Source organism: Camarhynchus parvulus, chromosome 5 (assembly GCF_901933205.1).
Source record: "Camarhynchus parvulus chromosome 5, STF_HiC, whole genome shotgun sequence".
Taxonomy (NCBI): domain Eukaryota; kingdom Metazoa; phylum Chordata; class Aves; order Passeriformes; family Thraupidae; genus Camarhynchus; species Camarhynchus parvulus.
In genome coordinates this window covers 8,009,315-8,036,772 of record NC_044575.1, presented here as the reverse complement: position 1 = coordinate 8,036,772, position 27,458 = coordinate 8,009,315, and the positions used below count along the sequence as shown (strand labels likewise).

At 49.8% G+C, this 27,458-nt stretch overlaps 3 protein-coding genes across 3 annotated transcripts in view; all 3 read left to right on the top strand.

Annotated features, from left to right (window-relative positions):
• The window catches only part of ABTB2 (ankyrin repeat and BTB domain containing 2), a 111,099-nt gene extending 99,170 nt beyond the window's left edge, over nt 1-11,929 (top strand). The window contains exons 6-17 of the mRNA XM_030948717.1: nt 393-482; nt 913-1,014; nt 2,418-2,514; nt 3,170-3,305; nt 4,320-4,546; nt 5,241-5,419; nt 5,777-5,882; nt 6,027-6,129; nt 6,571-6,661; nt 8,275-8,343; nt 8,744-8,857; nt 10,129-11,929. Coding sequence (XP_030804577.1) covers nt 393-482; nt 913-1,014; nt 2,418-2,514; nt 3,170-3,305; nt 4,320-4,546; nt 5,241-5,419; nt 5,777-5,882; nt 6,027-6,129; nt 6,571-6,661; nt 8,275-8,343; nt 8,744-8,857; nt 10,129-10,326 — 1,512 coding nt within the window. The 3' untranslated portion in view covers nt 10,327-11,929. The remainder of the gene's footprint in view (nt 1-392; nt 483-912; nt 1,015-2,417; nt 2,515-3,169; nt 3,306-4,319; nt 4,547-5,240; nt 5,420-5,776; nt 5,883-6,026; nt 6,130-6,570; nt 6,662-8,274; nt 8,344-8,743; nt 8,858-10,128) is intronic.
• An 8,718-nt stretch (nt 11,930-20,647) lies between these two features.
• On the top strand, nt 20,648-21,571 carry LOC115904037 (olfactory receptor 5G3-like). Its single transcript, XM_030949087.1, has one exon. It carries the CDS (start codon nt 20,648-20,650, stop codon nt 21,569-21,571), a length of 924 nt encoding a protein of 307 aa, XP_030804947.1.
• A 4,416-nt stretch (nt 21,572-25,987) lies between these two features.
• On the top strand, nt 25,988-26,942 carry LOC115904038 (olfactory receptor 1030-like). The gene is given in 2 exon segments (XM_030949088.1): nt 25,988-26,679; nt 26,681-26,942. Coding segments are annotated over 2 exon segments (936 nt in total). The 5' UTR covers nt 25,988-26,005.
• The last annotated feature ends 516 nt before the right edge of the window (nt 26,943-27,458 follow it).

Sequence of the window (27,458 nt, the reverse complement as noted above, 5' to 3'; positions counted from 1 at the left end):
CAATGGGGAGAAGTTGCCAAATAAATTCATCGTCTGTATTTTTGTGTTGCTTTCTGCCTTCAGTTCATTTGGCTACAAATGAGCCAAGAAATGGCATTTCTTTGTTGGCAGCCTTGGGAAAGCAGGAGAGTTGTGGACAAAACAGGACTAGGATTTTCAGTGATCCTTTTTGTGTTCTTTCAGCCTTGTCCAGTGATGTTTTGTCCAGGTCATTTTTCAGTATCAGTTGTGCCCACTCTGCATAGAAATCAAAAATGCTTTCTAAATATATGTATGTTGTCCCTACACACAATTTGTAGGTTAAGATTCAAACTGGCTGTGTCCATGACAGTGTCACTGTTGATATGGATAGAAAGATAACTTTGGTTATATTTTTTGTTTCCTTTCTGAAGGGTATGACTCCCCTCATGTACGCCTGTGCTGCTGGAGATGAAGCCATGGTCCAAATGCTTATAGATGCTGGAGCAAATTTAGATATACCAGTGAGTAACCCTCTGCCCATAACTATCCAGCTGTTAACTACCAGGAGTTCTGAAATCTCTCGTAGCAACTGAAAGCTTCAGTCCTTGAAGCTTCAAGCAAGGCATTTCTCCCAAAAACCATCACTTCAGGGATTTGGGTGGGGGGAGAAAACCTTCTTGGAGCACTCAGTGGCTCCAATTAGGCTTGGTACTGGCAGGTCTAATGGGCTGGGGAGGGGGAGGAAGGAGCTGCCACAGGGAGAAACCAGGGAGCCCATTAAAAGTCCCAAGGGATGGGGCAGAGCGAGTGGTGGTCACAGTGTTCTCCAAGTGGCCCAAGTCCCTGTTTCCTGGGCCTGTCACTCCCAGAGGAAGAGGCTGGTTGTGTACAAGGCAGGGGAGGAAGGCAGGTGGGCTGCAGTGGGTAACGAGTGCTGCTTCCCTGCTCCAGGTGCCCAGTGCCTCTCCACGATACCCCTCAGTGCATCCCGACAGCCGGCACTGGACTGCGCTCACCTTCGCCGTGCTGCACGGCCACATCTCCGTGGTCCAGGTAAGAGCCCAGCCAGGAATCCTTCCAGCAGGCACAGGGCCCTGAAATGCAGCCCTGGGAGCCCTTGCTCCCAGCCCTCCTGAGCCTCCTAAACACCAGTGAAAAAACTGCCTGCTGTTTGAAACAAGGAGAATGAAAATTGGTGATATAATTCCTGGCAAGGCCTTGATAACAAAACACAGCGTGTTTCTGTATTTTAGTTTGGTTTCAGGGTTGCTCCAAAGCTCACTGCTCCCAAAACAATGCTGCATAATCATTTCTTTAGTTTTAAATAAACCAGTGCTTCACGTGGAGTGGTTGCAGGTTGGCTGTTTGATCAGGAGCTTTATAACAGTAGATATTAATTGGTTTATAAATTTACATGCAAAAATCCAGTGTGTGCTGATGTCTGCTCTAATGGCAGCAAATCATCTGTAACTTCCTTCATAATCCTTGAGAATTGCATGAGCAAGGCTTAAGCTGTTGTGGGATTTCAGTCTGTGGCATCCTCCCTGCTTCCTTTTCTGTGGAATTATCACAGGGGGCTGCAGGATGGGGTGGAGCCCCAGAAATGCTACCCAGACTTCCAGGGGAATGAAAAACTGATCACAGCAGATAATCAGTTGAATTTAATTTACCTTCTGCTCAAAGGGAAGGAATAAAATTAAAAAAAAAAAAAGATGTAAGTAAATGGAGGCTGCACGCACTCCTCTTTTGTTTGTGTACATTTGTACGTAATTATAAAGATTAGATTCCACCTGGCAAACTGCCCAGGCAGCCTTTGGTATTCCAGAGGTTGAACAGCCTTAATTTATGTGTGAGATACGAGTTTGATTCTCCCAGGAGATGAAGCCAAGTGAATCAAAGCTCCTCTTGTGTACTGCAGTGCCCACAATCGTGAAAGCATGGAATATCCTGATGGATACACACACACAGGGCTGATCCTCCCTGCCTGCCCCTGCCAGCACTGGTCTGAGTGCTCTAGAGCCTTCTGCCAGCCCCACCTGGCCATAAAACATCCCCATCACCCTGGCACCTTCTCCCCTTCACCTGGAAGGGGGCTCTTTCCCTCACAGCAGCTCAGTGAAAGCAGGTTCTGTGTGACAGTCCCTGCAGCTGCCAGGCCTCCCTACACAGGCTCCAGAGGCATGACCAGCCTGGTAATTCCCTGGGGGAGCCCTGCTTCCTGTGCACAGCATGGAGCTAGGATGGACTTCCTGCTCTGATGGCGGAGCCCTTTGGAGTTGGAGATTCCAATTGCACAGCCACAACCATAAAGGAGACTAAAAAAGGGGGAGGTGCTCTCCAGGTGGGCCCTCCTCACTCTGAACCCGCTGGTTCTCCTTTCTAACACCCAGCCCTGGCTGTTTGGTCCTTCTGAACTGCTCTTTTCCCAACTCTCTGTCTTCCCTGTGCCCTTGCAGCTGCTCCTGGATGCTGGTGCCCACGTGGAGGGCTCTGCCGTGAACACTGGGGAGGACAACTATGCTGAAACCCCCCTCCAGCTGGCCTCAGCTGCAGGTGAGCTCCCTGTGGCCTCAGCACTCTCCATCTCTTCCTGCCACCAGCCTGATGGGCCCCAAGTATCTGTTTTCCAACTTGTCTCACTCATTGACTCCTCCCCAGAGCCCCCACAGCAGAACTGATGGCACCAACTCCTTCACAAAGCACTGTCAAGGAACATAAACTGTCTAGTCTGGGCATGTCTGTGGGCCTAAGCAACACCCAGATGTGAAAAATTAACAAGTTTCCATTCAGCCTGGGGAAAAATAACTGTTATATAAAGAAATTTGGTTTATTAGTTTATTAAATGCAGGTAAAAATTGTGCATTTCTTCTAGCGGGCTGTCAGGAGCTGAGCATTTTGAGAACGAGTCTGTGCTGGCCTTGTTTGTCAACACTTCTCATCTCAAAGTGCTTTTAGTTTTTTTCCTTTTGTTTCTTTCTCTGTTATCTTTGTGCTTTTATGAAGAGGAGCTGGCTTGCTCTGTTCCAAGCTTTATGGAAGGGATAAAAAAGACCTCCTCCTCTCCCAGTGACACCCACTGCTGGATGTCCTGCCACCACTCCCTACTCCCTCTAATGGGAACGGAGCCAGGGAGTCCTGCCTGTGGCCAGTCCTGTGTTTTGTGCTTCCACAGAGGGACCATGCTGATGTTCCTGTCCTTTTTCCCCAGGGAACTATGAGCTGGTCAGCCTGCTGCTCAGCAGGGGTGCTGATCCACTGCTGAGCATGCTGGAGGTCAACGGGATGTCATCGTCACTCCACGAGGACATGAACTGCTTCAGCCACTCAGCAGCACACGGCCACAGGTAGTGCTCTGCTCCTGCTCACAACAGGCCTTTTTTGCACTCTAGGTGTTGCTGTGTGTCCTGTGTGACTTTGTGACCCAAACCCCTGCCTGTGCAGTTCAGCAGATGGGGTTAAGACTCTCCTGACAACAAAGATCTTTGCTGCTTCTTGTCCTTACACTTGCTGGTCTGGCTCTGCAGCACCAAGAGTGAGCTGGTTTTAAGCCCCACCTAAGGTGGGACTCCCATCATGGGACTCTAATCTCATAGGTTATGAGATCAGGGTTGTGAGATCCTGGTTCATCTTCTGAGATGGAATCTAATCAGGTTGAGGTGGCACGAATAACTTACAGCAGAGCCTAGGTGTCTGCATCTCTGGTTTTTGGGTGGCCAACCAAGAGGTGAATCATTAAACCAGCCAGCCTGGGCTCTCCATCCCTGTTTTCAGGGTGGTTGTTCAGAAATAAGACATTACTTGCAAGCTCCTCCAGAAACCTCTGTGTTCCCAGAAAAAACATTAGTGAGATCCAAGGCTTGTTCTGCCACAGGATAGGATGGGGTGATCCTAAAGCTGGGTCCTTAAATAATCTGGACTTACCCCAGGGAGTGGTGTGGGTGCAGGGAGAGCAGCGGCTGGTGGCAGTGCAGCAGCACAGGGAGCGCTGGGTGGCCCTGCTGGGCTGGGGAATGTCTGGAGCAGCTGTCCCCAGCTGGCTCAGGGACACCCGTGATGCAAACTCCCCAAACAAGACACAAACAAGAAAGTCTGTTTCTTGCAACTGCCGTGTGAAATTCCAAACAAACCCCCCATGTGAGGAGTACAGGCCATGCTTCTGCCCTTGCTGAGGGGCACCAGTTTCTAGGATGTGGGGTATGGAAGGACAAGTGGTTTCCATGCTGCTCCACAGTGCCAGCTGTCTTTGGGAAGGAAATTATTATTTACTGAGCCAGATCCCTAATCCCAAATCCCCACGGTCCTGTCTGAGTTGTTGAAATTTCCTTTGTCAGTAAGTGAAACCTCTCGTCCTTGCGCAGGAACGTCCTGCGCAAGCTCCTGAGCCAGCCCCAGCAGGCCAAGGGGGATGTGCTGTCCCTGGAGGAGATCCTGGCCGAGGGGGTGGAGAGTGACACCTCCAGCCAGGGCAGCTCCAGCGAGGGGCAGGTGCGGCTGTGCAAGACGCGGATGAAGGCCCTGCAGGAGGCCATGTACTACAGCGCCGAGCACGGCTACGTGGACATCACCATGGAGCTCAGGGCCCTGGGTGAGCCCTTCCTTCTCTGCACTGTGCACATAAGGCATAAAAACCTTCCTTTCTGCCTCTCTCACTTAGAAGAGCAACAACTGCAAAGCTGTCTAATCTAAATTTTAAAAGTGTTCAAGGCTCCTCATAAGTGTTTTTTTTTTTTTTTTACAAATTCCTGCTCCTCTGGGATGTCCCTCACCCTTGGCTGGATCCTCTGTTCACAGGTATCAAAAAGAAGGGGCATCTCTCCCTGTCAGATACTTACACCTAAAATGCACTGTTTATCAGTGGTTTAAGGTGAAGGAACTAAACTGATCTCAGGGTAGGAGAGAGAAAAGCTTTGAAGCTTGTGTGTAACTGGGAGAAAAGACCTCACAGCACAGTCGTGTGGCATTATGTATCCTTAAAACTTCAGTTCAAATTTGTCTTGTGGTTCTGACTAACCATGAAGCTCAGAACAAAACAGGGAGTCTCTGATCCTTAAAAATCAGCAGAAATTTCCAATTTTTGATCCTGCTGCCAATCCTTTGCCACTTAATCTGTCAGTGACCCAGTTCAGTCATCTTTAATATCAAGATAAAAATCTATGTGCTGTTAGGATGTAGGTAGAGCTACTTCAGTGCTGCCAAGTGTTAGTAATAGGAGCAAGATAATCTCCTCACAGGCACTTCAGGAAATCATTTTTCACTGTCCCTTTTTCCTGTGGCTGCAGGAGTGCCCTGGAAGCTCCATGTGTGGATCGAGTCCCTGCGGACAACCTTCTCCCAGTCCCGCTACTCCGTGGTGCAGACCCTGCTGAGGGAGTTTGTCACCATCAAAGAGGAGGACTACAACGAGGAGCTGGTCACTGAGGGGCTGCAGCTCATGTTTGACATCCTCAAAACCAGTAAAGTAAGTCAGAGTTTTATAACTGTGCCAGAGCTGAGTGTTCTGGGGTTTCGTTGTTGCTGTGCGCAACAGGCACAGGGGAATGGCTGGGCAAAGTCCCCTGGAGTTATGGCATGGAAATGGCCCTGGAAGCATTTATCTAAGTTCATAAATAGCCCCCAGACAGTCCTCAAACACACACCTGGGGAAGCTCTGCAGCTCTTTATAGCTCCATAACTCCACAGATATTGTAATTCTGCCTTAATTTAAAGTTACCTCTGTGGGGAGGATGCATCCTGTAGGATGCAGTTGCTGTAAGCCCCAGGTGAGCCCTTACAGCACATTTGGACCCTGCTGATCCCTGTTCCATCCTCCTCACAGAATGATTCCATCAACCAGCAGCTGGCATCTATCTTCACCCACTGCTATGGCAGCAGCCCCATTCCCAGCATTCCTGAGATACGGAAGACTCTGCCAGCTCGGCTGGGTAAGGTGCTCACCTCAGCAGGGAGCTTCTTTTGGTTGCTGCTGGGTTGGGGGTTTTTAATTTGTTTGTTTGGATTTCTTTCCTGAAAAGCATGCACTGTATTAAAAAAAAAGTCACCTTTTTGTTTGTTGCTTTACCCAACAGATCCTCACTTCCTGAACAATAAAGAAATGTCTGATGTAACTTTCTTAGTGGAAGGAAAGCTCTTTTATGCACACAAAGTCCTACTGGTTACTGCATCTAACAGGTGAGTCTCTAACCAGGGACATAATGAATCCAGCCATGATTATCCCTGAAATCATGTGTGGTAGATGGAGTGTACATATCCAGCCATTCCCTGCCTTCCCATTCCTTCTCCCAGAATTTGCAGGGAGAGCTGCACTTGCTCCAGCTGTCCTGGAATCTCACACTGGCCTGGTGTACTTGCAGTGTGCAGTCTCTTTCTATTCTTGGCATAGAAACAGGGTTTTCCACCTATCACAGGGTGGGATTAGATCAGATCCAGGCAATTTACAGTTTTAAACTGTCCCTGAACTAATCATTAAATTAAAGGAAATGTTTCAATTTTCAGCTTGCAAAGAACAAGGAGGGATCTTTGTTTTCCCCTTGCTGTTTGTGATGAGAGTGTGGCACACTAATACAGTTAAATCAAATCTTCTCAATTAAATCTGTTTAAAACCATTCCCAGGTTCAAGACTCTAATGACCAATAAAACAGAGCACGACGGCCACGGCAGCAAGACTGTAGAAATCAGTGATATGAAATACAACATTTTCAAGGTATGGGACTTAATTTCACTCTTCCTTTTTCATTTTCTCAATTATTTGGAAGGTAAGACAAACCCAAGTAGTAATATCATAAGTAGACAATAAGTAATACCATAATTAGATAATATTACAAGTAGAAATGGAGTACCTTTCAACAGATCTGAATTTTAGGAGTTTCCTGAAATACCCTTTTTCTAAAGTTCCAGCCTTAAAACAGACTCTTCCAGTCTGTATTCTTGTCTTCCTGGGCAGCTGACTCCTCCATAAAGCAGGAGAAACTAGTCTTCTACTGAAAAGTAGTTTTATACTTTTAACACACCATTTTCATACTTTTTACAACACCATTTTTATGCTTTGCTAAGCAAAAAGTAACTTATTTACAGCAGGTGCATTGCCAGGCTTCATATTAATTCTAATCAGATGATAAGAAATCAATGGTGTTCCTGTCAAGAAAGGCTCAGAACTGAGAATTGTGCTTTGCTTTTATAACATTTCCATATTTAGTGGAGGAACAGGGAGATGTGAAGTCCAGAATAGGTCATGCAGCTGTTTCACTAAAGGGTTGAGGGTTTTTTTTTCTCTTTTTATAAGCAAACAGACCTGGTCTGTTGGTCAGCAGTGCTGTTATCTCATTAGAGGGAAATAAGTTGACCATGAGAACATTTTTGTTCTGCTTGTAAGGGGCTGTACAAGTTTTGTGTTGGACAGGTGACATCCAAATTTTGCAGCTTCAAGCCACAACAGAGAAGAAAATGTAACTGAATATTGAAATTAGCTTCCTTAACAGCATTTGTACATCAAAAAGTTTCTAAAGATAAACTTGTGCTTCAGTGGAGGGAGAGAAACGAATCAGAAAGAATTGAAACAGTGCAGTATTTGACAATTTGATGGTAAATACAGTCCGAGGGGTTAAGGAGAGGCGGGCTCAGGTAGGGTGGAGGATGCTGAGCCACCAGAGATGTGGGTCCTGCTCAGGGCTCTGCCTATAACTCTGTTAAACAAATAAGGCAATCTCACAAGGAGCAGCTTAGTTTTGTTCCCAGCCCTGTTAGGAGTGGCAAGCAGAGCTTGCAAGCCCCACGCAGCACCCAGGACACTTCTATGATCCAACACCAGATCCATTCCCTCCCCTGACACTGCCTGGGCTGGGGGTGGCACATGCAGATCAAAGAGCAGGAGCTGCCTCTTGCTCTCCCTGCAGACAATTAATGCCTTTTCCTCCAGGCCTGGAGAGGGGCTGGAAGCTGATTAGAAGCCCAGCAGGGGAGGTGAGTGGCTGGGAGGTCTCCGGGATGCTCACGCTGGGCTCGCTGGCAGCTCCGCGCGTGACCGGCCTGCCTGGCTTCAGCAGCCCGGATCCCAGACAAGGACAGTGGTGTTGCTCAGAGACACGCTGTCACCCTCAGCCCAAAGTCCCCAGCAGGGCCTTTTTCAGGGCCCAAGAGAAAAAAGGACTGTTAGAAAGCAGCAGATTTGCTACGCTAGGGAGTGAGAAAAAAGCCACCAGCGGAGGTGAGAGCCGGCACAGGACACGATTCCCGTCTGCTCAGGAAGGGGAGCACAGCCATCAACAGCCCCTTGTGACTGCCCTGATAACTTCATGCCTGGCCTTCTTCCCATTCCAGATGCTGATGCAGTATTTATACTATGGAGGGACAGAATCCATGGAAATTCCCACCACTGATATCTTAGAGGTGAGAGAGCTTTTTCTTCCAAGTCTTGCCAAGTGCGCTGGGGCATAAAACAGAGTTGAAAGGCAAAATCCAGGAGCTAACAGCAGGCTCCCATTCAGTCCAGGAACATATTTAACGCTTGGAAATGAGCTTTAAAGTTTCAAAACATCACTGCTTGGTGTTTCTGTGTCGTGCTGACAGAAAGGAGAGCAAATATGCTTGTGGGAGGAGCTTTTGCTAAGAGGGGAAATGTGTCAGTCTGTCACTTCAGCATGGAGCAGCCTTTTTGCCGTTTGATGAGGACTTGGCCATTAAAACAGCGAGTCAGAGACTCTTCAGAGAGGAAATCATCCGTCCTGTTTGCCTTCCCCAGGCCTTTCAAGCCTCATGATCTCAAATAGCCTCTCTCTTGTCCCCATAGCTGCTGTCGGCTGCCAGCCTGTTCCAGCTGGACGGCCTCCAGAGACACTGTGAAATCCTCTGTGCCCAGACCATCAGCATGGACAACTCTGTCAGCATCTATAAATATGCAAAGGTAGATGCAACCCCCTGCTTTGAGAACCCCAGTGAGCAGCCTGTGTGCTGCTGCTGGTAACTAAAAACCCCAGGTGGGCACCCTCCCTGCAGGTAACTCCTCCCAGCCACAACATCAGGGAGATGATTCCCAGCTGCAGGCTGGAAAGTCCTGCACAGCCCTGGTGTGTTTTCTTGTCTGGAGCAATCATGGATGAAATGGATGGGGGATCCCTGCAGAGTAGGGGAAAGCTGTTTTAGCAGCCTGATACAGCAACATCAGCAAATCCTGAGGGATTCAAATCCTGGGAGCAGCAGGGGCAATTGATCACACCACAGCAACTACAGAGTGAACCCTTTCCTGGCACCCCTGCTGCTAGAAAATATTCTTTTCAGCTCCAAAAGGAGCATAAAGTCTGTTGTGTGACAGATATGCACCTCTGTAGCAAATAACCTAAATCAGAGAAATACTCTGCCCTTCCTGGAATTTTGCAGGATCAGATCCCTTAAAGACAAGGAGAAAACTGCACAGAGGGCTGGTAATGATTTTTTTTCCCCACTGTGTGTGTAGTGTCCCACCGATGCTTTTCAGTTTCTCTCACATTGGGCTGGTTTCTTTCAGACCTAAAATTTAACAGTGTGCAGTGCTAAAAAGGAGAAACAGCATTCCCTACTGGCCATTATGTACTTTTCCTTAAATTATTATTTGCACAGAATTCCCAGGAAGAGGCTATGTGTGCACAGAGCTTCTTAATATTGAATTTGAGTTTTGTTGTTACTGATGCTGAAGCAAAAGGAGCCAGGTCCCAGGCAGAAATCACCTCGTGGTGGTTCAGGAGTGCAGCATCCCTGTTCTCCTGTGTTCAGCCCCTCCTTGATGGGATGAGGCTCCCGTCCTGTGACCCGTGTCCTGATTGCCCCGAGCTCTGCTCACCATCTGCCAGCACAGCAGCGTTGTTGTGTGCTGTGGCTCAGCCAAACAGGTACCTTGGCCACCTCATCAGCCAGCTGCTCTGCTGCAGGAAGGGAAGGGGCTGGAGTGCAGGCCAGCAGCCCTGCCAACAGCAGGCCAGCAGGGGAAGGAATTAAAAAAGCCTGGATGCCCCCCTGCAAAAAGCACCAGGAGAAATGATCAGACAAAGTCCTGCCTTCAGTGCTTTTCCACTGTTACTCCTGTCTTTTAATGTTTTCCAAGAGACAAAAAGGAGAAGAGCATTAGGAATGAGAGGCTCGGGGATGTCATTTAGGTCTGTGGTGTACAGAAGGGGTTAATAATGCTGCTGTCTTCCTCAGATTCACAATGCACCAGAACTGGCCTCTTTCTGCGAGGGCTTCTTCCTCAAGCACATGAGCTCCCTGCTGGAGCAGGACTCGTTCAAGCAGCTCATCTACAGCAGGAACAGCAAAGTGCAGGGGCTGGACCCTCTGAGGGACCTGCAGGCAGCCCTGGCCGGGCGCCTGCACTCGGTGTACGTCACCTCCAGGGTGTGAGGCAGCCCCGGTCCCGCTGGCAAACCGCGCTGCGCTGGGGCTGGCTGCCCCCTGCACCTTCCTGAGAGTGCCCTGGAGCCTGGAACGGGCACCCCCCGCGCTGAGGGAGGGGAGCTGCCTTCTCTGTGCTGCTGCTGCTGCTGCCACAGGAACAACACTGTCACACCAACCACACTGCCACGGCCCACACACCAGCTGGGGCGCAGGGGAGAGCCCCGGCCGCGGCCATGGGCGCTGCCTTTTCCACGAGCACGGCGCCGGGCCGTGGAGAAAGAGGCAATTGAGCTAAGCCCAGCACTAATACATGGGCTTAGGTTCATCCACACAGATGTTTTCCCTGTAAAAAGGCTGCCTAGAAGGAGTTTCCTGATCCTAAAGCCCATCCCACGAGCCATCTGTCTGCACACAAACACTTCCCCTCTGTAGTACCAGCGTCTGTGCATTGCAACAGACCGACAGAAACTTCCCCAAAACTGTTTGCACCTTGAGAGAGAGGTTTTGTATGTTCAAAGCTGAGTAGAAACTAATACTAACACTGAAATGACTCACTCTTTAAGCCTAATACAAGGAGCTGAGCTGGGGCGGGGAGGGGAGGGGAGAGTTGGGGGTTTGAGTGTTTTAAAATACAATTTCACTGTGCCAGTTGTTAATCTGGATCTGTTTTGAGGAGAAAGAAAAAGACTGTCTATTCTTTTGCTGTCAAGGTCTGACAGTGTCAGTCAGTCACTTTCTTCACCTTAAAAGCCTATTTCTGAACATTACCTGTGAGACCTGACCTCACAAAAGACACTTTGTAGAAGGCTCAGGTGTAGCAGGAGCTGGCAGTAGGCTGAAACACTGCCCAGTTGCAATAAAAGCAATAAAAGCCTCCCCTGGCCTCCAAAGAACATCCAGCTCAGTGGCTTGCTCTCTCTCTCTGGAGCTGGTTGGGATTAAGGAAAGATCTCCAGTTATTCCCACTGAGCTGTGCTAAGCACCCACCAAAAATCATTTGCCAGGACACTTCCATTTGTTGTAGATGGGTGAACAAGAGGAAACCAAGTTTTCAGTGGAGAACTATTTATTGCTTATTAGAAATTCAACAATTTATTCCCATTGTATCTAAACACAGTGGAAGGAGGAGGCTCAGCTGGGCCCAGGCTCCAAAGCCCAGCACAGACACAGTTTAGATAAAGGGAAGGAGAAGGAACCACCAGCATCTCCCAGCAAATCCATCAAAATCTGACATGGCCTTGTTCCTAAAGGATTTACACAGAGGCAAATTGCATGCATGGATAAGGATTTTTAGTCAGCTGACAGGTTGGTCAGGGCACGCTCCCTTTGTGCTTTAGGTACACATCTGCTGAACATCACCAGCTCCAATAACCCTATTTATTACAGAAAGCCATACAGGGGGGGCAAAATTATCACTGAGAAATGCCACAGAAGGCTTTATTTTGGAAAGTATTTTCAAGTAGCTGCTCCAGCTATCTGTACAAATATGTAGGTCCTCTTTTGTTGCTGTAAGATTACAATGCTTTGTTTAATTGTACATTAATGTTGTCATTTATGTAAATGTACCAGGATTTTATTAACAACGTAATTTTAAAATACACAGGTGCTGTTATTTGTTCTGTTGCTCTAACAGTAGGAAAAAAAAGAAAGATTTACAGACACTTACGTGGAAAAGGCTGTTGCAATTGAAGCATCTTAAATTGGGTGAACATAAATCTAATTTTAGGGATACAGAGGCATTAATTTCCCCTTCCTAGGCTCAGCCATTTTTGTGAAGTTAAAAAGTTTAACTTGCATTTTTCCCTAGCTCCGGAATAAGATTACCTGCTTTCCAGCAGAAAGCAGCAAATGTAGTGTCCAAGAAACCCCTAATTCCAGGATTCTTCTCTGCAGCAGGAAAAACAGTGAGGGTTAAAGTAACTCTTAGGCCAGAGATATTAAAAAAATAAACAGGTGATCCTTCCATGTCACCTCAGATCCCAAAGGCCAGAAGGACTCTGCTTGGTGCTCTGTGGGAGGACTGATGTCAGAGCACAGGCCTCATCCAAGAGGTAAGGAGTATAAAAGCTTAAGAGCAAGAATTTGACCCAGAAGTATCCTTTTTTTCTCCTTATTTGGAAACCTGCCAGCATAAACAGGGACTGGTTCTCAAGAATCATGGAATACAAACACCTCAGATTCCCTTTGGAGCACTTTAATGAGTAGGCTAAACAGAAATTCCTTGTGAAACCAGTTGTACACTGCCTGTATTTTATAGAGTGCTGCCCAGGGAGCCTGAGAAAGTACCAGAGCAGTTTGCCCAGCTTTGGGGAAGCACAGAACTTTACTGGCCACAATGACATCATTGCAGGGAGCAGAGGAAATAAACATCTGCCTGAACAGGCTCGATGACTTCCAGCCTGAAATAAAGCCCTTTTTGCTCTCTAATAAGGCTTTGCACAGCAGGCAGGCCCTGGCTAATGCAGCAGCACCACTCACAGGCCCTTTGCCCTCGCCAAATGCCGCCCAGGCAGGCAGACCCTGCTTCCTGCACCTGCCACAGGCACAGCCAGGGGTCACACGGCAGGAGGCAGGACACTCCCCAGGGAATGGGGCAGCAGGCTGCTGTCACACTGCTTGTGGCACAGGAGAGGCTCCAGAGCTGGACCTGCCTCGCCAAAGGGACAGAGCCTGAGGGATCCATTAATCCACAGAATGCCACACTTGGCCTTACTTGCTTAAGAAAAAGAAGGGCAGAAAAAACGTATCTTGTGATAAAATTGCAGCAAGGAAAAAGGAGTGACACAGCCCAGAGCTGGAGTCATCTCAGTGCTGTCCCTATTCCTGCTGATCCTCTCTCCATGCTTAGCCCAGGCAGGAGAAGGGTTCCCATGTCCCTCTCTCCATCCACAGCCCTGGCACCCACACGAAGCCCTGCCCATACACCAGGGCCCTCACCGAGACAGCCCTGCGATTCCCAGGTACACATGCAAACAGAAACCCAGCTCTGCACGTTAAAAACTCCCAAGGGAATATCACCAGGGCCAAATGGAAAGGTCACACCTTCCTCCTGCCCCTCACCCAGTGCTTCCCATGCAGCTCCCTTCCCCCTCAAGCTGCTCTGGGATGCCAGACCTATGCTGGCAGCGCTTCCAGCTGGCAGCAGCCTCAGTTTCCCTGGTTCTGCTCCCTCCCAGGACAAGGCTGGGGTCAGCTGGCTCCAGCTGTCAGAAGAGCTCAGGGCTCTCCGAGCAGGGGCGTGATTCCAGTGACAAGTAGGTCACATCTCGCCGCCACCTGCAGGGAGCTGCTCAAGCAGACGTGGCTGCCACATTTGCCTCCAATGAGCCATGGGACCCCGTCCCTGCGGGCAAATTGTGGGAGAGGAGGGAGAGATCCTGCTGCAATGGTCTGGAATGGCCAGACCGCGGCCTGGAGGGTGTGGAGCAGGCCGGGGACTGATGCACCCGGGTGCTGGGATGTGCACAGACCTGTCCTGGCCTGTCCCCGCGCTGGGACAGGCTCACAGGCTGAGCTGGCTTAGGCCGGGATTAAAGGCACACTCTGCAATTAGAGGCACACCCGGCTCCTTCCGGCATCCCCAGCCCCATCTGCGCAGGGTTTGGAGAGAGGGGATGGTGAGGGTGTTCATCCCTGGTGTCCAAGGCCATCTATCTGCTTGTCGTTCCTTGGAATAACAAAAAAATCATTTCCCTAATGCATCAGGATGTTTCCATCCCTTTTTGGGGAGGAAAATACACCTAAAAACTGTAGGATCATAAGGATTTGCAGGAAAGCTAAACAAGGACAGAGATGAAGGAATAAGCTTCCAATTTAATAATTGATTTGATGGATGAAAGAATGATTCTTGTATGTTGGACGCTCCCTCTTATATATCTGAATAATTTTTAAATGGTTCATTTAATAAATCACCTAAATTTGGGAATTTAAATTTGAGAGGAAACAATGCAAAATTACTTCAGGGAGAAATGGTGGAATCATCCTGGAATGGTTTAGGCTGGAAGCCTCATCTCTGAGCCTGTCCTGGGCTGGCTCCTGTCCTTCAGCCACTTGCTGCAGGTGGACATGGAAGTGATGCAGATGTGCAGGGAATGCTGGTTGGTTTTCCCTGCCTCTGGCAATCTGGCCATTCAGAAGACTAATTGACCTCTTCCAGCAGGGAGACATTTAAACAAGAGGTGCCAAAAAGAATTGGAGCTTCTGCACAATGAAATCTGCAAGAATCCAACTTCAAATCCCCCTGGATTGTCACCGGGCCAACTTCCATGGACTGGTCACCATGGCCAGCAGTGTCCAGTCCTGCTGGAAATGCACTGGACCAGGATGTCATTTTCACTTTATGCTGGTAAAGACCCTCTGGGTGACCCCCAGTGACTGGGAGGACCAGACTGGGCTCCCAGGGCACTAATTCCAGGAGTTCTGTTTTTGGGAATAGCACAGGAGCCCTTCCCTTGCCCAGAGGAGCAGCAAGTGTTTCCCTGTCTGGGACAAGGGAGGTGGAAAACACGCTGGGTCAGTGGAGAGGGGCCTCCATGGGGATCGAGACTCCCGCTGCCGTTCCCATCTCCCTGCAGGCACGGACAGCTGATGCCGGACCAGGACGAGGCGATGCTCCCGGCGCATCCCGGGGCGGGCCGGGCCTGCTCAGGTGCGCGGGGCGGGACCGGGGGATTTAAACCCTGGGAGCCGCCCCGGCCTCCTGTGCTCGTTCAGCGCTCGGTGCCGGGGGCAGCGGCCGGGCCGGGCTCCTCCGGAGGGGCCAAGGTGAGGAACGGGGGCCTCGGGGTCCCATCCTGTACCTCCCTCTACCCCCTCCCTCCTCCTGTCCTTATTCCCTTCTCCTGCCCCCCTTCTCCCTCCCCTCCTCATTCCCCCCTATCCCCCTCTCCCTCTGTCCCCCGCAGCCGCGGGGCTCGGGGCGCCGCAGAATAAAGCCCAGAGGGCCGGAGCCGGCGCCCCCGCTGTCCCTGGAGCCCCCACACGGGGCCGGACCCGCTCGGCGGGACCCCCCATTGCAGTGCAATGCACCGCCCGACACCGCCGGGGTTCCGGCTGTCCCTACATCACACTGGGGGTCCCCGGGGGGGTCTGGGCAAGTCCTGCTGGTCCGAGCTCAGAAATAAAACCCGAGGTTTTTTTCTGGGACCAAACTCAGGAGCGCCGTAGCGGAGCCCGGGGAGCGGCGGGGCCGGGCCGGGGCACCGGGGGCGGCGGCGCCGGGCTCGGAGGTGAGCGGGGAACGGGGACAGCCCCGAGCGGGGAACGGGGAATGGGTGTCCCGGCACGGGGATCGCTATGCTGGCGCAGGGATCGCTATGCTGGCGCAGAGATCGCTGTCCCGGCACGGGGATGGGTGTCCCGACGCAGGGATCGCTGTCCCGTCCCGGTACCCGCAGCGGGACGGCGGCAGCAGCGGGAGCTGCGGGCAGGGGACACCGGAGCTGCCTCGGCCGAGCGGGGCCCGGGGCGTCGCTCCGGGGCGGATTCTGTAGGGGCCAAAATGAACATTTTGGGGCAGAATCTGAGTTAGTGTGCAGGGGCCAGAATGCACAGTTTGGGGTAGGGATGAGGCGGTCGGTGCTCTCCGGAGGGACCGGCTCGGGCTGACTCGGTGTTGCTGTGAATAATTTGCTTTATGGAACGAGACACCTGAGACTGCCGCGGGAATCCAGGGCTGGAGCCGGGAAGGAAACCTGGTCTGACTGCGGGAAGGGGAGCGGGGGGTCAGGCGGGGCTTCCATCGGTCTCTGGAGCCGCCGCCGTGAAAGCGACGTGTAAGGATGTATAGCGAGATATAAGGGACCTATTGATTGTGGGGTTAGCGATAACGATACATAACGGAGCTATAGAACGATCGTATAACGAAACATAAACAAAACTCCCCCATCGTCATCCTTCTCCCGGCCCCGCTGTGTTTTCAGGATCTTGGGGGAAGAGCCGGGCTCTGGACAAGGCTCCCGGGCACCGGGGGGAATTCTTGGGGTCCTGTGCGGGGCCAGGATTTGTCTCGATGCTCCCCGCGGGTCCCTTTCGGCTCAGGGAATGCTGCGATCCTGCGCCTTGGCGGGTGAAATCGGGGGGATCGGGGGGCTTTGCCCGCGCTGTTCGCGGCCCCGCCGGCTCAGGGCGGGTCAAGGGCGCGGCCGCCCCGGGACAGCGGCACCGGCCGGGCTGGGGGCGCCCGGTGCTGCCGCCCCGTGGGCAGCGCCCGGCACTGCAGCCGGGACGGCGCCGCAGCGCGGGAGCGGCGTGGAGCGGCGCCCCGGGAATGCCGGGGCACCCCGGGAATGCCGGGGCACCACGGGAATTCTGGGGCACCCCGGGAATCCCGGGGCACCACGGGAATGCTGGGGCACCACGGGAATGCCGGGGCACCACGGGAATGCTGGGGCATCCCTGGAAATGCCGGGGCATCCCTGGGAGTGCTGGGGCACCCCGGGAATGCCGGGGCACCCCGGGAATGCCGGGGCACCACGGGAATTCTGGGGCATCCCTGGAAATGCCGGGGCATCCCTGGGAGTGCTGGGGCACCCCGGGAATGCCGGGGCATCCCTGGGAATGCCGGGGCATCCCTGGGAGTGCCGGGGCATCCCTGGAAATGCCGGGGCACCACGGGAATGCCGGGGCACCACGGGAATGCCGGGGCATCCCTGGAAATGCTGGGGCACTCCGGGAATGCTGGGGCACCACGGGAATGCCGGGGCATCCCTGGGAATGCCGGGGCACCCCTGGGAGTGCCGGGGCATCCCGGCAATGCTGAGGCACCCCGGGAATGCTGGGGCATCCCTGGGAATGCTGGGGCATCCCTGGGAGTGCCGGGGCATCCCTGGAAATGCTGGGGCACTCCGGGAATGCTGAGGTGTTCCAGGGAATGCTGAGGCATCCCATGCCTGTGGCACTCAGCCACACATCCCTGATGGGGAGCAAAAAGAGGAGGGGGGAAGTCCTGGGTTAGTGGGAGGATGTTTCTGGAATGGAACTGGGAGAGGTGCTGATCATCTCATGGAATCAGGGGCTGCTTTGGCTTGGAAGGGAGCACGAGATCATGGACAGTGTCTTGTCTGATTCCACAGCCAAGAACATCCCAAAGTGCCTCCTCACCCTCATGGACAGCAGGAATGTCTTCCATGGCTCCTGTTTAGGAATGGCAGTGGCTGTTGGGAGCTCTGGCAGGAGCACCTGGAGTCCAGGTAAGAGCAGAAATGGGATCATTCCAGCTGCTGCTGGAGGCAGTTTTCTCTATTTAGGATGTTCCTCTGATTGCTCCTTTCACAGGAATTTTCTTGTGTGTATTTGAGAGTAATTCCAAGAATTTGGAAGTAGTTGAAAAACAGAGGGGAAAAAACTGTGAAGCTGATCCATTTCTAGTTATTCCAAACTTCTCCCACAACACCATTCTGTGTTTGGAACCAGCACAGAAGTGGGATGTCTTGTGCTGAGGAGGCAGTGGGTAGAACCTCTAGTAACAGACAGGACTGAAGTTGTGTGGGAACTGCTGCTCCAGCTGGATCCCTACAAATCCGTGGGGATGATGAGATTCATCCAAGAATCCTCAAAGAGCTGCTGATGTCAAAAACTTCTCTCAATTTTTTGAGCAGTCTTGGGAATCTGGAGAGGTTCTAGCTGACTGTAAGCTTGTCTGGGTTTGAAATGACAGATGTCTGTTAAGGAAGGCAGGAGCTTCTTGTGAAATGGAGAATGCAAACTTCTCTCTGAATTACTATGATTTTGAAACTAAGAGGTTCTCGGGCAAAGCTATGGGAATAGGAATAACAGTTCTTTACTGGGAAAATTGAAATACAAATGCAATAGTACAAATAAACAACAAAAAAAACCACTGTCAGAGTCAGAATTCAACCTGACACCAGCAAGGGGGGCTATTTACAGATGTGAACGAGATGGGGCTGCTATGGAAAGTGTCTTGAGCTGTTTATTTTTCAGCATCAGTCTCATTACATGATTATGATAATGGGAAGATGCTAGAATCTGAAGCCTGCCTTTTACAGCTTTCCCAAAACTCTCTGATTTTATAGATTCCCACACAACCTGACACTCAGTTGGTCAGGGTGTTGATAGCAGTCTGAGTAGATGGTATTTGCAGTCTTCTTGGAGTGATAGGTGTGGTTTTGTTGAAGCAGTGATCTTGTGGAAAGGTGTAGTTTTCTTCTGAAGGTCCAGTGGTAGTGCAGATGGGCTTGGTTTTCTTCTGGGAATTTAGTGGAGAAGAAAGCTGTTTTTCTGGGAATCTAGTGGGAAAAGGTTTTCTCTGTTCTAAATTTTAAATTATATCCAGGTAGGAATGTTTGGCTCCTCCCTCTGGGCAGAGCATCTCACAATGGGATGATGTAATTTTTATTATTTATGTAGTGACAGTCAATGGCCCATTAACAGAAGATATCTTTTGGAGGGAGGATTGGTTGTGGAAGGGATAAAGGTTTAAGCTGGGTATTAGAAAAATGACCTTCACCCAGAGGGTGGTTGGACTGACTCCCCAGAGCAGTGGTCACAGCACCAAGTCTGACAGAGCTCAGCAAACATTTAAACAATGCTCTCGGGTACATGGTGTGGCTTTTGGGGATGGGTTTGTGCAGGGCTGAGAGCTGGACTTGGTGATCCTTGTGGATCCCTTCCAACTCAGAATATTCTGTGGTTCTCCTGGTTTCTTGCAGCCAAACTTCATAGAATCCTGGAATGGTTTGGGTTGGAAAGGACCTTAAAGCCCATCTTATTCCTCCCCCCTGGGCAGGGGCACCTTCCACTAGACCAGATCCCTCCAACCTGACCTTGAACACTTCCAGGGATGGGACAGGTGAGCTGTGGTCTGGGTCTAAGGAATTTGGAATGGGTAGAAAGGTGGTTCATCATCTCTGGTGACTGGAACTGCTGATGGAGACCAGCTCCCACAGGACTGTGCCCCACCAGTAAGATTGCCTTCAGCTCACTGGTGTGATAAGGCCAAACATGGCTTTTGTAGAGCTGAGAATCTCTGGAATGCTCAAAAATTTGACACAACAGGTGGGGTTTTGCACTGTGGTTGCTCTGGGGAGTCCCCAAAGCCCTGTGGTTTACTCAAGGTGAGATAATCTCCTCTGTGTAATCACCTCCAAACTCAGAAGCTCAGAGAAGCAATAACAACCTGCTTTGGGCTTTGTCACTCTCCTGGGGTTCCAAGAGCCTCTAAATCCCCAAATTACGTGGACAAATGTCTTTGCTGACAGTGGTATATTTTTAAATTCGCCTGCAGAGCACCTTAACATCCACCTTGAGGAGCATCAGGAGGGAAGCAGGGAGACTGCAGAGATGTAGGGGAGGATCACCCTGGAGAACCACGAGTAAGGACAGCACATGCTGAGCCCCCCATCTCCTGTCGTTTTTTCTTGCAAAGAAGAAACAGCTTCAGCCTTCATCTCAGCTCCGGCCTGGAGGCTCCTGGGCTCCAGTTCCTTATTGTACTCTGGGATTAGCACCAAATCCAGGGGATCTGCTGCAGGTGTGCGGTGAGGACACCCCGTTGGGACACTCGCTTTGGGTACTTCTCACTGACCACAAAGGGCTCCTGGATGAGGACTGGCAGCTTTCCTGTAAGGAACACTTAGGGATCTTACTATTGCTGATATAAGGCACATCCAAAAGGTGATTTTTAATTTTTTTTCCCCCAAAAAGAAATATTTTCAGGAGGAGATTGCTGAGCTTTGGGTGTTGCATGTTTTTCTTTGAAGACTGCAGGAACAGAATAAAGAGCTGGGAAAATCTTTTAGGAAAATCATCAGGAGGGAGGGGAGACTTCATAGTCAGCAAGTTTTGGGTGCCCCTTATCTGGAAGTGTTCAAGACACTGGATGCTGGATGGAGCTTGGAACAATCTGGTCTAGTGGAAGGTGTCCCTGCCCATGGCAGGGGGTGCAATGAGGTGGTCTTCAAGAGCCCATCCAACCCAAACCCTTACAGGAGTCTGTGGAGAAGACAGACAAAGCAGGTGGTTGGCAGATGCCAACACAAGGAAAATTAATAAATTCTGTGCTGTCTTTTACAGCTTTTACTGGGTTTCTCCGTGTTTCAGGTTGTGCTGGATGATTTCAAAGTCCCAGACTGAAGACACACAGGGGATTGAAGGCAGCACCAAGGTAAAGCTCCTCAGGGTCATGTAACCTACAGCTTCTCCCTACCCATGCCATGACTTCCACCCAGCACTGTCTAATCAGTCTGTGCATAAACTCTTGTTTTAGATCTTGTAGGATTGTCTCCAAACAGATCCCATTGCAAAGAGATTTTTCCAGCTGGAGGAAACCTCCAGCAGGGAGTTCACACAGACAACACACTTTGAAGGAATGCCAGGAAGCAATTGCACCCAAGCAACGGAATTCAGCTTGGCAGGATTCACCGAGGAACTGGCAACTCAGGTCACCCTCTTCCTGCTCTTCCTGCTCATCTACCTTGTCACTATCCTGGGGAACCTGGGCATGATCACCTTGGTCAGAGCCAGTGCCCTGCTCCATTCCCCCATGTATTATTTCCTGGGCAACCTGGCTTTTGTGAACCTCTGCACTTCCACCATCATCACCCCCAGGATGTTGGTTGGGGTTTTACTGGGGAAGAAGGGAATCACCTACGCTGGGTGCATGGCTCAGATATTCACTTTTGGCCTGTTTGTGGTCACTGAGTGTTTCCTACTGGCTGCAATGGCCTATGACCGATATGTGGCCATTTGCCACCCCCTGCTCTACCCCCTTGTCATGTCCCCAGAGCGCTGCTCCCAGCTGGTGACCGGCTCCTACCTCCTGGGGCTGACCAATGGTGTGGGACAAGCCATTGGCATGTCCAGCTTGTTCTTCTGCAGCTCCAGCACCATCGATCTGTTCTTCTGTGACATTTCCATGCTGATCTCCCTCTCCTCCTCTGACACCACCCTCAGCCTCGTCATCCTGAGGACTTCATCTTTGCTTGGTGTTCCCAGCCTGCTGGTGGTCCTGGTGTCCTATGTGGCCATCATCTCCACCATCCTGAGCATCAGCTCAGCTGAGGGCAAGCACAAAGCCCTCTCCACCTGTGCCTCCCACCTCACTGCCGTCAGCACCTTCTATGGGCCATTGGTTTTCATGTACTTAATCCCCAGGTCAGACACCTCCAGGGGAGGGGATAAATGGGCTGCTGTGCTCTACACTGTGGTGACCCCCATGCTGAACCCCTGGATCTACAGCCTGAGGAACCAGGAGGTGAAGGAGGCTTGGAGGAGACTCAGGAAAATAAAATGAGCTTGGACGTTTTAATGTTGTGGGGATGTGGGTGATATGCTGGGATTTTTGTGAAATATGTAGAGAGATATTTTTGGGGCTTTCTGCACTTTGATTTAGATGATGTGCTGGCTGATTCGATATCAGCTGACAACAATAATTTCACTCCAGTTTTGGTGTTTGGATGAGGCTTAGAGCAGCCTGGTCTAGTGGAAGGTGTCCCTGCCCCCAGCAGGAGGTTGGAACTGAATGAGCTTTGAGGTCCCTTCCAACCCAAACCATTTCCAGAATTCTGTGACGCATTTGGTATTAAAGCACTGCATATATGAAAAAACCCCAAACCTTCCAAATCGGTGCATTATCTCACCCTGTGCCAGGTCCATGGTGAAATCCAGAGTGATGAGACTCTCCTAGAGACTCAGAACAACTTGGGATGGAGGAGAAGCTGCTCAGTTGGATTAAATCAAGCCAGAATCAAGGTAGTTTGCTGATTTATTGGTAACACAAAACTCACAGGCACTGAGGGTCACTCAGTGAATCCTTTGTTCCCAAATCTTGCCAACAATTCCCTGGTTATTATTTACTTTGGCTGCCTGGCTAAATCCCCCTGAGCTGTTTATGCTCCTGTTCCTCTTTTCTCAGCTGTGCTGAGCCCCCATGGCAGGCCCCAAAGGGCCTCAGCTCACACGTCCACAGATATGAAGACAACATCCTCAAGTGGCACCAGGGGAGGTTTAGGTTGGAAAGGAAAAATTCCTTCATGGGAAGGGCTGTCCAGCCCTGGAACAGGTTGCCAGGGCAGTGGTGGAATCCCCATCCCTGGAGGGGTTTAAAAGGTGTGTGGATGTGGCACTTGGGGACATGGATTAGTGGTGACCTTGGCACTGCTGTGGGAATGGTGGACTTGATGATCCAGGAGGATTTTTCCAACCGAACCAATTCTATGACTCTGTGATCAGGACCATGAACTGGGACCTCTTTGTGTATCTCCTGCTGTTCTCCCACCCTTCTGCTCCTCCCTGCCACCCTCAGGACATTGTTTAATTTGGGTGCAGACAAGATTGTACATTTTTTCTTTAAATATGACTAAAGATTATTTTTAATGTTTTATTCAAAACATAACCCCCCCCATAATTTTTAATTGATTAAAACATAAGCCCCAGAGCAACTCTCTTTGCTCCAGGGCCTTACAGCCATTGTTTGGCAATACAAAAAATATTTGAAAAATATTCAATATTTTAATAATATTTTGAGAAAGCATTTCATGGTTTTAATTTATTTGTCCAGCTGGTCTTGCCTTGGCCATCACCTGACCCTTAAACAGGAACATGAGCCCTTAGTGAATTAAACCCTGAGTCTGGCTGTGGCACTGTCACTGTGCAAGGTGTGGCTTTGTGCTGGAGCTGCTGCTCTCAAAACCAAAAGGTTTTGGGTGGTGGTGCAAGTGGGGATTGGGGAAATGAGGGTGAACTGTGTCCAGCTTCTGTGGGAACAGCACCTGGCCATGCACGAGAGGAGCTGGGGCCACCATGTGGGAAGGAGATGGGACGTCCAGCACTCATGTTTGCTCCTGGTGGACACACATTCCTCAGGGGTCATCCTGTGTCCCTGCCCCTGGCAGGGCATGGGAATGAGATGAGCTTTAAGGTCCCTTCCAACCCCAGCCATCCCAGGATTCTCTGGCTGCTACAGTTTACTCTCCGTGAGTCTCCTGAACCCATTTTGGAGCACACATTGCAAAATGGCTTTTGAAAATGAGGTTTCCTGGTCAGAAATGGGCAGATGGGAACCAGGTAAGCTTGGAAAATGGAAAATGCTGAGTGTTGCCCATGGGGAATAATTGTCCCAGACACTGGGACGGGAGAGCAGCTGTGGAGGTTGTGGTGGCCACCAGGATGGAGATGAGCCATCAATGGGTGTTCTGAGTGCAAGGACATCCACCAGCAGCTGGAGAAAAGCACTGACAGCCACTCAAGTGACTTCCTGCAATGAACCTCTGACTGAGAGCTGGAGGAACAGGGAAGGAAAAGCTTGTTTGGGAGGGTGAGAAGAGAAATATGGAATCAGAGAAGAATTTTAAAATCTTTCAAGTGCAAGCCTTTAGCAAAAATCTTTCTTTTGGTGTTCCCTCTTGGCAGTGTTGTGTTCCCAAATGGCATCGCCCAAGCTCTGCAGGCATCAATTCTGATGTGCTGCGGGTATCCCATCCCTAAAACTCCAGGGAGAAACTTCAGGATGGATCCCAGGGCCTCTGGAGAAGGCTCATTGTGTGCCTCAGAGACCCTGTGGTAATTGGTTGTGTGGGGATGGGGTAAAACTTAAATATTCCAGCCACGTTAGGGGGTGGGAACGGAAAACTTCCTGGTTTTGGCCAGACCGATGGAGCTTGTGGACTTCAGCTCCAGGACCTGTGAGTATCCTAATGATCAGAGAGGGAGAAGTTTTAAGTGGTTTTGAGACAATTTTTTGCTGGTTGGGGAAAATTGTCCTTCCCAAGTGTTTGCAGAAGGATATAATAACAAATAACTCCAGGAAATTGCAAAGGTTCTTCCTGATTGCAAAACATGTATTCCAGTACATCTGAACCTTCATTCCTAACTCAAATTTTGAATGAATGTTCCTCATATCAGCACAGTTAGGAGGCACACTCTGGGCAAATTGACTGGAGGTTCAATCTGAACCTAAAAGTCTTAAATTCAGCTCATCATTAGCACCAGAAAATGTAAAATTGAACTGCAGTAGGAAAGTTCCTGCAGAGTTTTCATTTCGTCCTGATTGGCAATTGCAGCACTTCTCCAAACCCTGGGCTGTCTCTCAATCCCTGAATCTCCATTTCTTACACCAGTTCTTTTTAATTCCCTGTGATCCCAGGAAATTATTTATATATTCTAAGAGATACATTTAAATGTATGTAATTACATATAATATATAAAATAAAATTATATTATTACATAAAATATGTAAAATAAAATTATATATATATTAGGAAAATATTTATATTTATTAAATAATTACATCTCTAACTGCATATATAAATTAAACCTCTATATTAACTTTATTTATATAGTAAAATGTTCATGTATTTAATTATATATAGTGGTAAATAAATCCTCAAGCTGCAATTTAACTTCCTGAAACTGAGTTGTTTCAACTAATGGTCTTTATTTACCAGTGCAGGTCTCCTCTTTAAGGAGCTGCTTCCAAAGTCATCCATTCCCAAGGGAAATTTCCTCCTCCAGGGCTGGGCAGTGACAAACCCCTTGGTGTTCCTGTGAATGAGGACTACAAACAGCAGATTTTTTGGGTCAAGTTTTAATGTTCTTTGTGAAGGTAAATTATTCCTGTCTTCCGCACTAACACTGGGTTTATTTCTCCCTGGAAGTTTTGGTCTGGGAGATAAAATCTGATCAAGCAAAAAGGGCCCTGAGATGTGAGGAAACAGGTGAGTTTTAGCCAAAATAAGGCTGCAGGGAGTTGATCTGTTGCAAGGAGAGGGCTTGAGGCTGTAGCCTGTTCTCACAACAAACAATCATCCAGGCTCAGGGTCTCTGAGGTGAAACCCAGGAATTTATCATGAAATCCACAGCTTGGGTTGGAAGGGGCCTTATGGATCCTCCTGTGATGATCCACAGGCAGGGACACCTTGCACTAGCCCAGGTTGTTCCAAGCCCTGTCCAACCTGGCCTTGAAGATCAATCATTGCATAGCAGCACAACCTGGATTATTTCCCAAATTATAAATATTCTATTTATTTGAAATGTATTATCAGCATCTTACTCCCCATGTTAATCATGGCACCACAACATTTTTGGAGCCTCCAGACTTTTAAAACCCTTTTCTTTCTCCACACTTCTCACAAGAGTGACACAAGTATCACCATATTTAAAGGGTTTTTTAATACACTAAATCTCCTGTTTGAACCTGAATTTCAATTTCACGGGAAGGAAGAGAATGAATTTGGTTTATTTTAATTTGTTCTAACTCTCCTAAAGAAAATTTTAAAGATGCCCTGATCTCTCCAGTGCTTTGTCTCCTTTGGATCTTCTAAACCAATGAGGTTTGGGGTTGTTTTTTGGGCGGTTTTTGTTGTTTTCAGTTTGTTTTTCAAACTCATAATGATTTCTAAAGTCAGGATAAATTACTGGAGTTAATGCTTTGAATCTGATGAGTAATTGTTCCCTTAACTTCTTCAGGAGGTGGTACAAACCTTCCACTGTGCAAAGTGATTTATCAAACCCCATCAGTGGCTAAACCAGACTAAAACCATTAGAAACAAACTCAGTAGGGAACTTTGACTACTTTCAAATGTATTTTGAACCAAACAGTAAATTCTGCAGTTCCTGCATCTCCAGGCTGTGTTTGCTGATAAAAACACAGCCACTTTTAACGTGTTTGTGCAGAAAACAGGAATCTCCCAACTCTCCATCTCGGCTTTCCCACAGCACCTGCATTAGGATGGCAGCCAAAGGAAATGGAACCACCAGTGCTCACTTTGTCCTCTTGGGATTCTCTGAGCAGGGCCATGTCCAGGTTGTCCCGTTTGTGGTGTTCCTGGAAATCTATGTGATCACCCTGCTGGGGAATGTAGCACTGCTGGTGTTGATCAGGCTGGTTGCCCAGCTCCACACCCCCATGTACTTCTTCCTGAGCAGCCTGTCCTTCCTGGACCTCTGCTATTCCTCCTGCATCACTCCCAGGCTGCTCCGGGATCTCCTGGATGAGGACAAGGCCATTTCTCACGCCGAGTGCCTCACACAGTTCTATTTCTACGTGGCCTTCGCCACCACCGAGTGCTACCCGCTGGCTGTCATGGCCTACGACCGCTACGTCGCTGTCTGCCACCCCCTGCTCTACTCCCTCTCCATGTCCAGAGGGATCTGTGCACTCCTGGTGGCCGGCTCCTGCCTGGCTGGGGCCACCAACGCCGCCCTCCACATGGGCCTGGCCCTCAGGCTGACCTTCTGCGGCCCCAAGGGCATCGACCACTTCTACTGTGAGGGGCCCCCGCTCTTCGCCCTCTCCTGCACGGACTCCAACGAGCTGGGCTTGTTCCTCACGGCAGGATTCAGCCTGGCCGCCACCATCCCGGCCATCCTCCTCTCCTACACCCGCATCCTGGCCGCCGCCCTGGGCACGCTCGGCTGTGGGGAAGCGCAAGGCCTTCTCCACCTGCGCCTCCCACCCGGCTGCCGGGGCGCTCTTCTACGGATCCCTGGTGTCCGTGTACTGCCGGCGCAGATCCAGGAGCTCCCAGGAGCCAGGCAAGGTGTTCTCTGTGCTCTACACCATGGTGACGCCCATGCTGAACCCCTTCATCTACAGCCTGAGGAACCAGGAGGTGAAGGCCGGGGTCTGGAGGCTGATGGGGAGGAAACACTCGGCTGAAAAATAGTATTTCCTTTTTTGTTTGTGTTTGCTGCCTGGTATTTTAATTTCAGGAATTTAAGCCCTTCTTGACCACTTGTAGAGCTTGAGGACCAGGGACTCTTCATCGCTTCTGATTACAGCTACTTGGGACCATTTCCTTCTTTTAGGGGAAAAAAAAGAGAAACTTTTCTCCATCTGCCTGATTGTGACACTCTCTGATTGTTTAGACATCAGGATGTCCCAGATAATGTAAAAATAAAATGCAGCAGGAGACTTTCTAAAGTGTTCTCCCTTCTTCCCAGTTAGCAGTTGCAGCACTTCTCCAAACCCCCAGTTGTTTCCCAATACCTGAATCTCCATTTCTTACACTGGTTCTTTTTACTTCCCTGTGATGCCAAGGAGCCAATTACATATTTCAAGGACAAATCTATATATATTTAAAATTACATATTATTTAGGAAAAATATATAAAGAAATTCTATAAACAAACTTTCTTTATATACATAAAGAAATATATATTAAGGTCTTTATACATATAAAT

Coding starts and splice junctions, on each gene's coding strand:
- LOC115904037 (XM_030949087.1), top strand. CDS start 20,648: ATGCCAGGAAGCAATTGCACCCAAGCAACGGAATTCAGCTTGGCAGGA.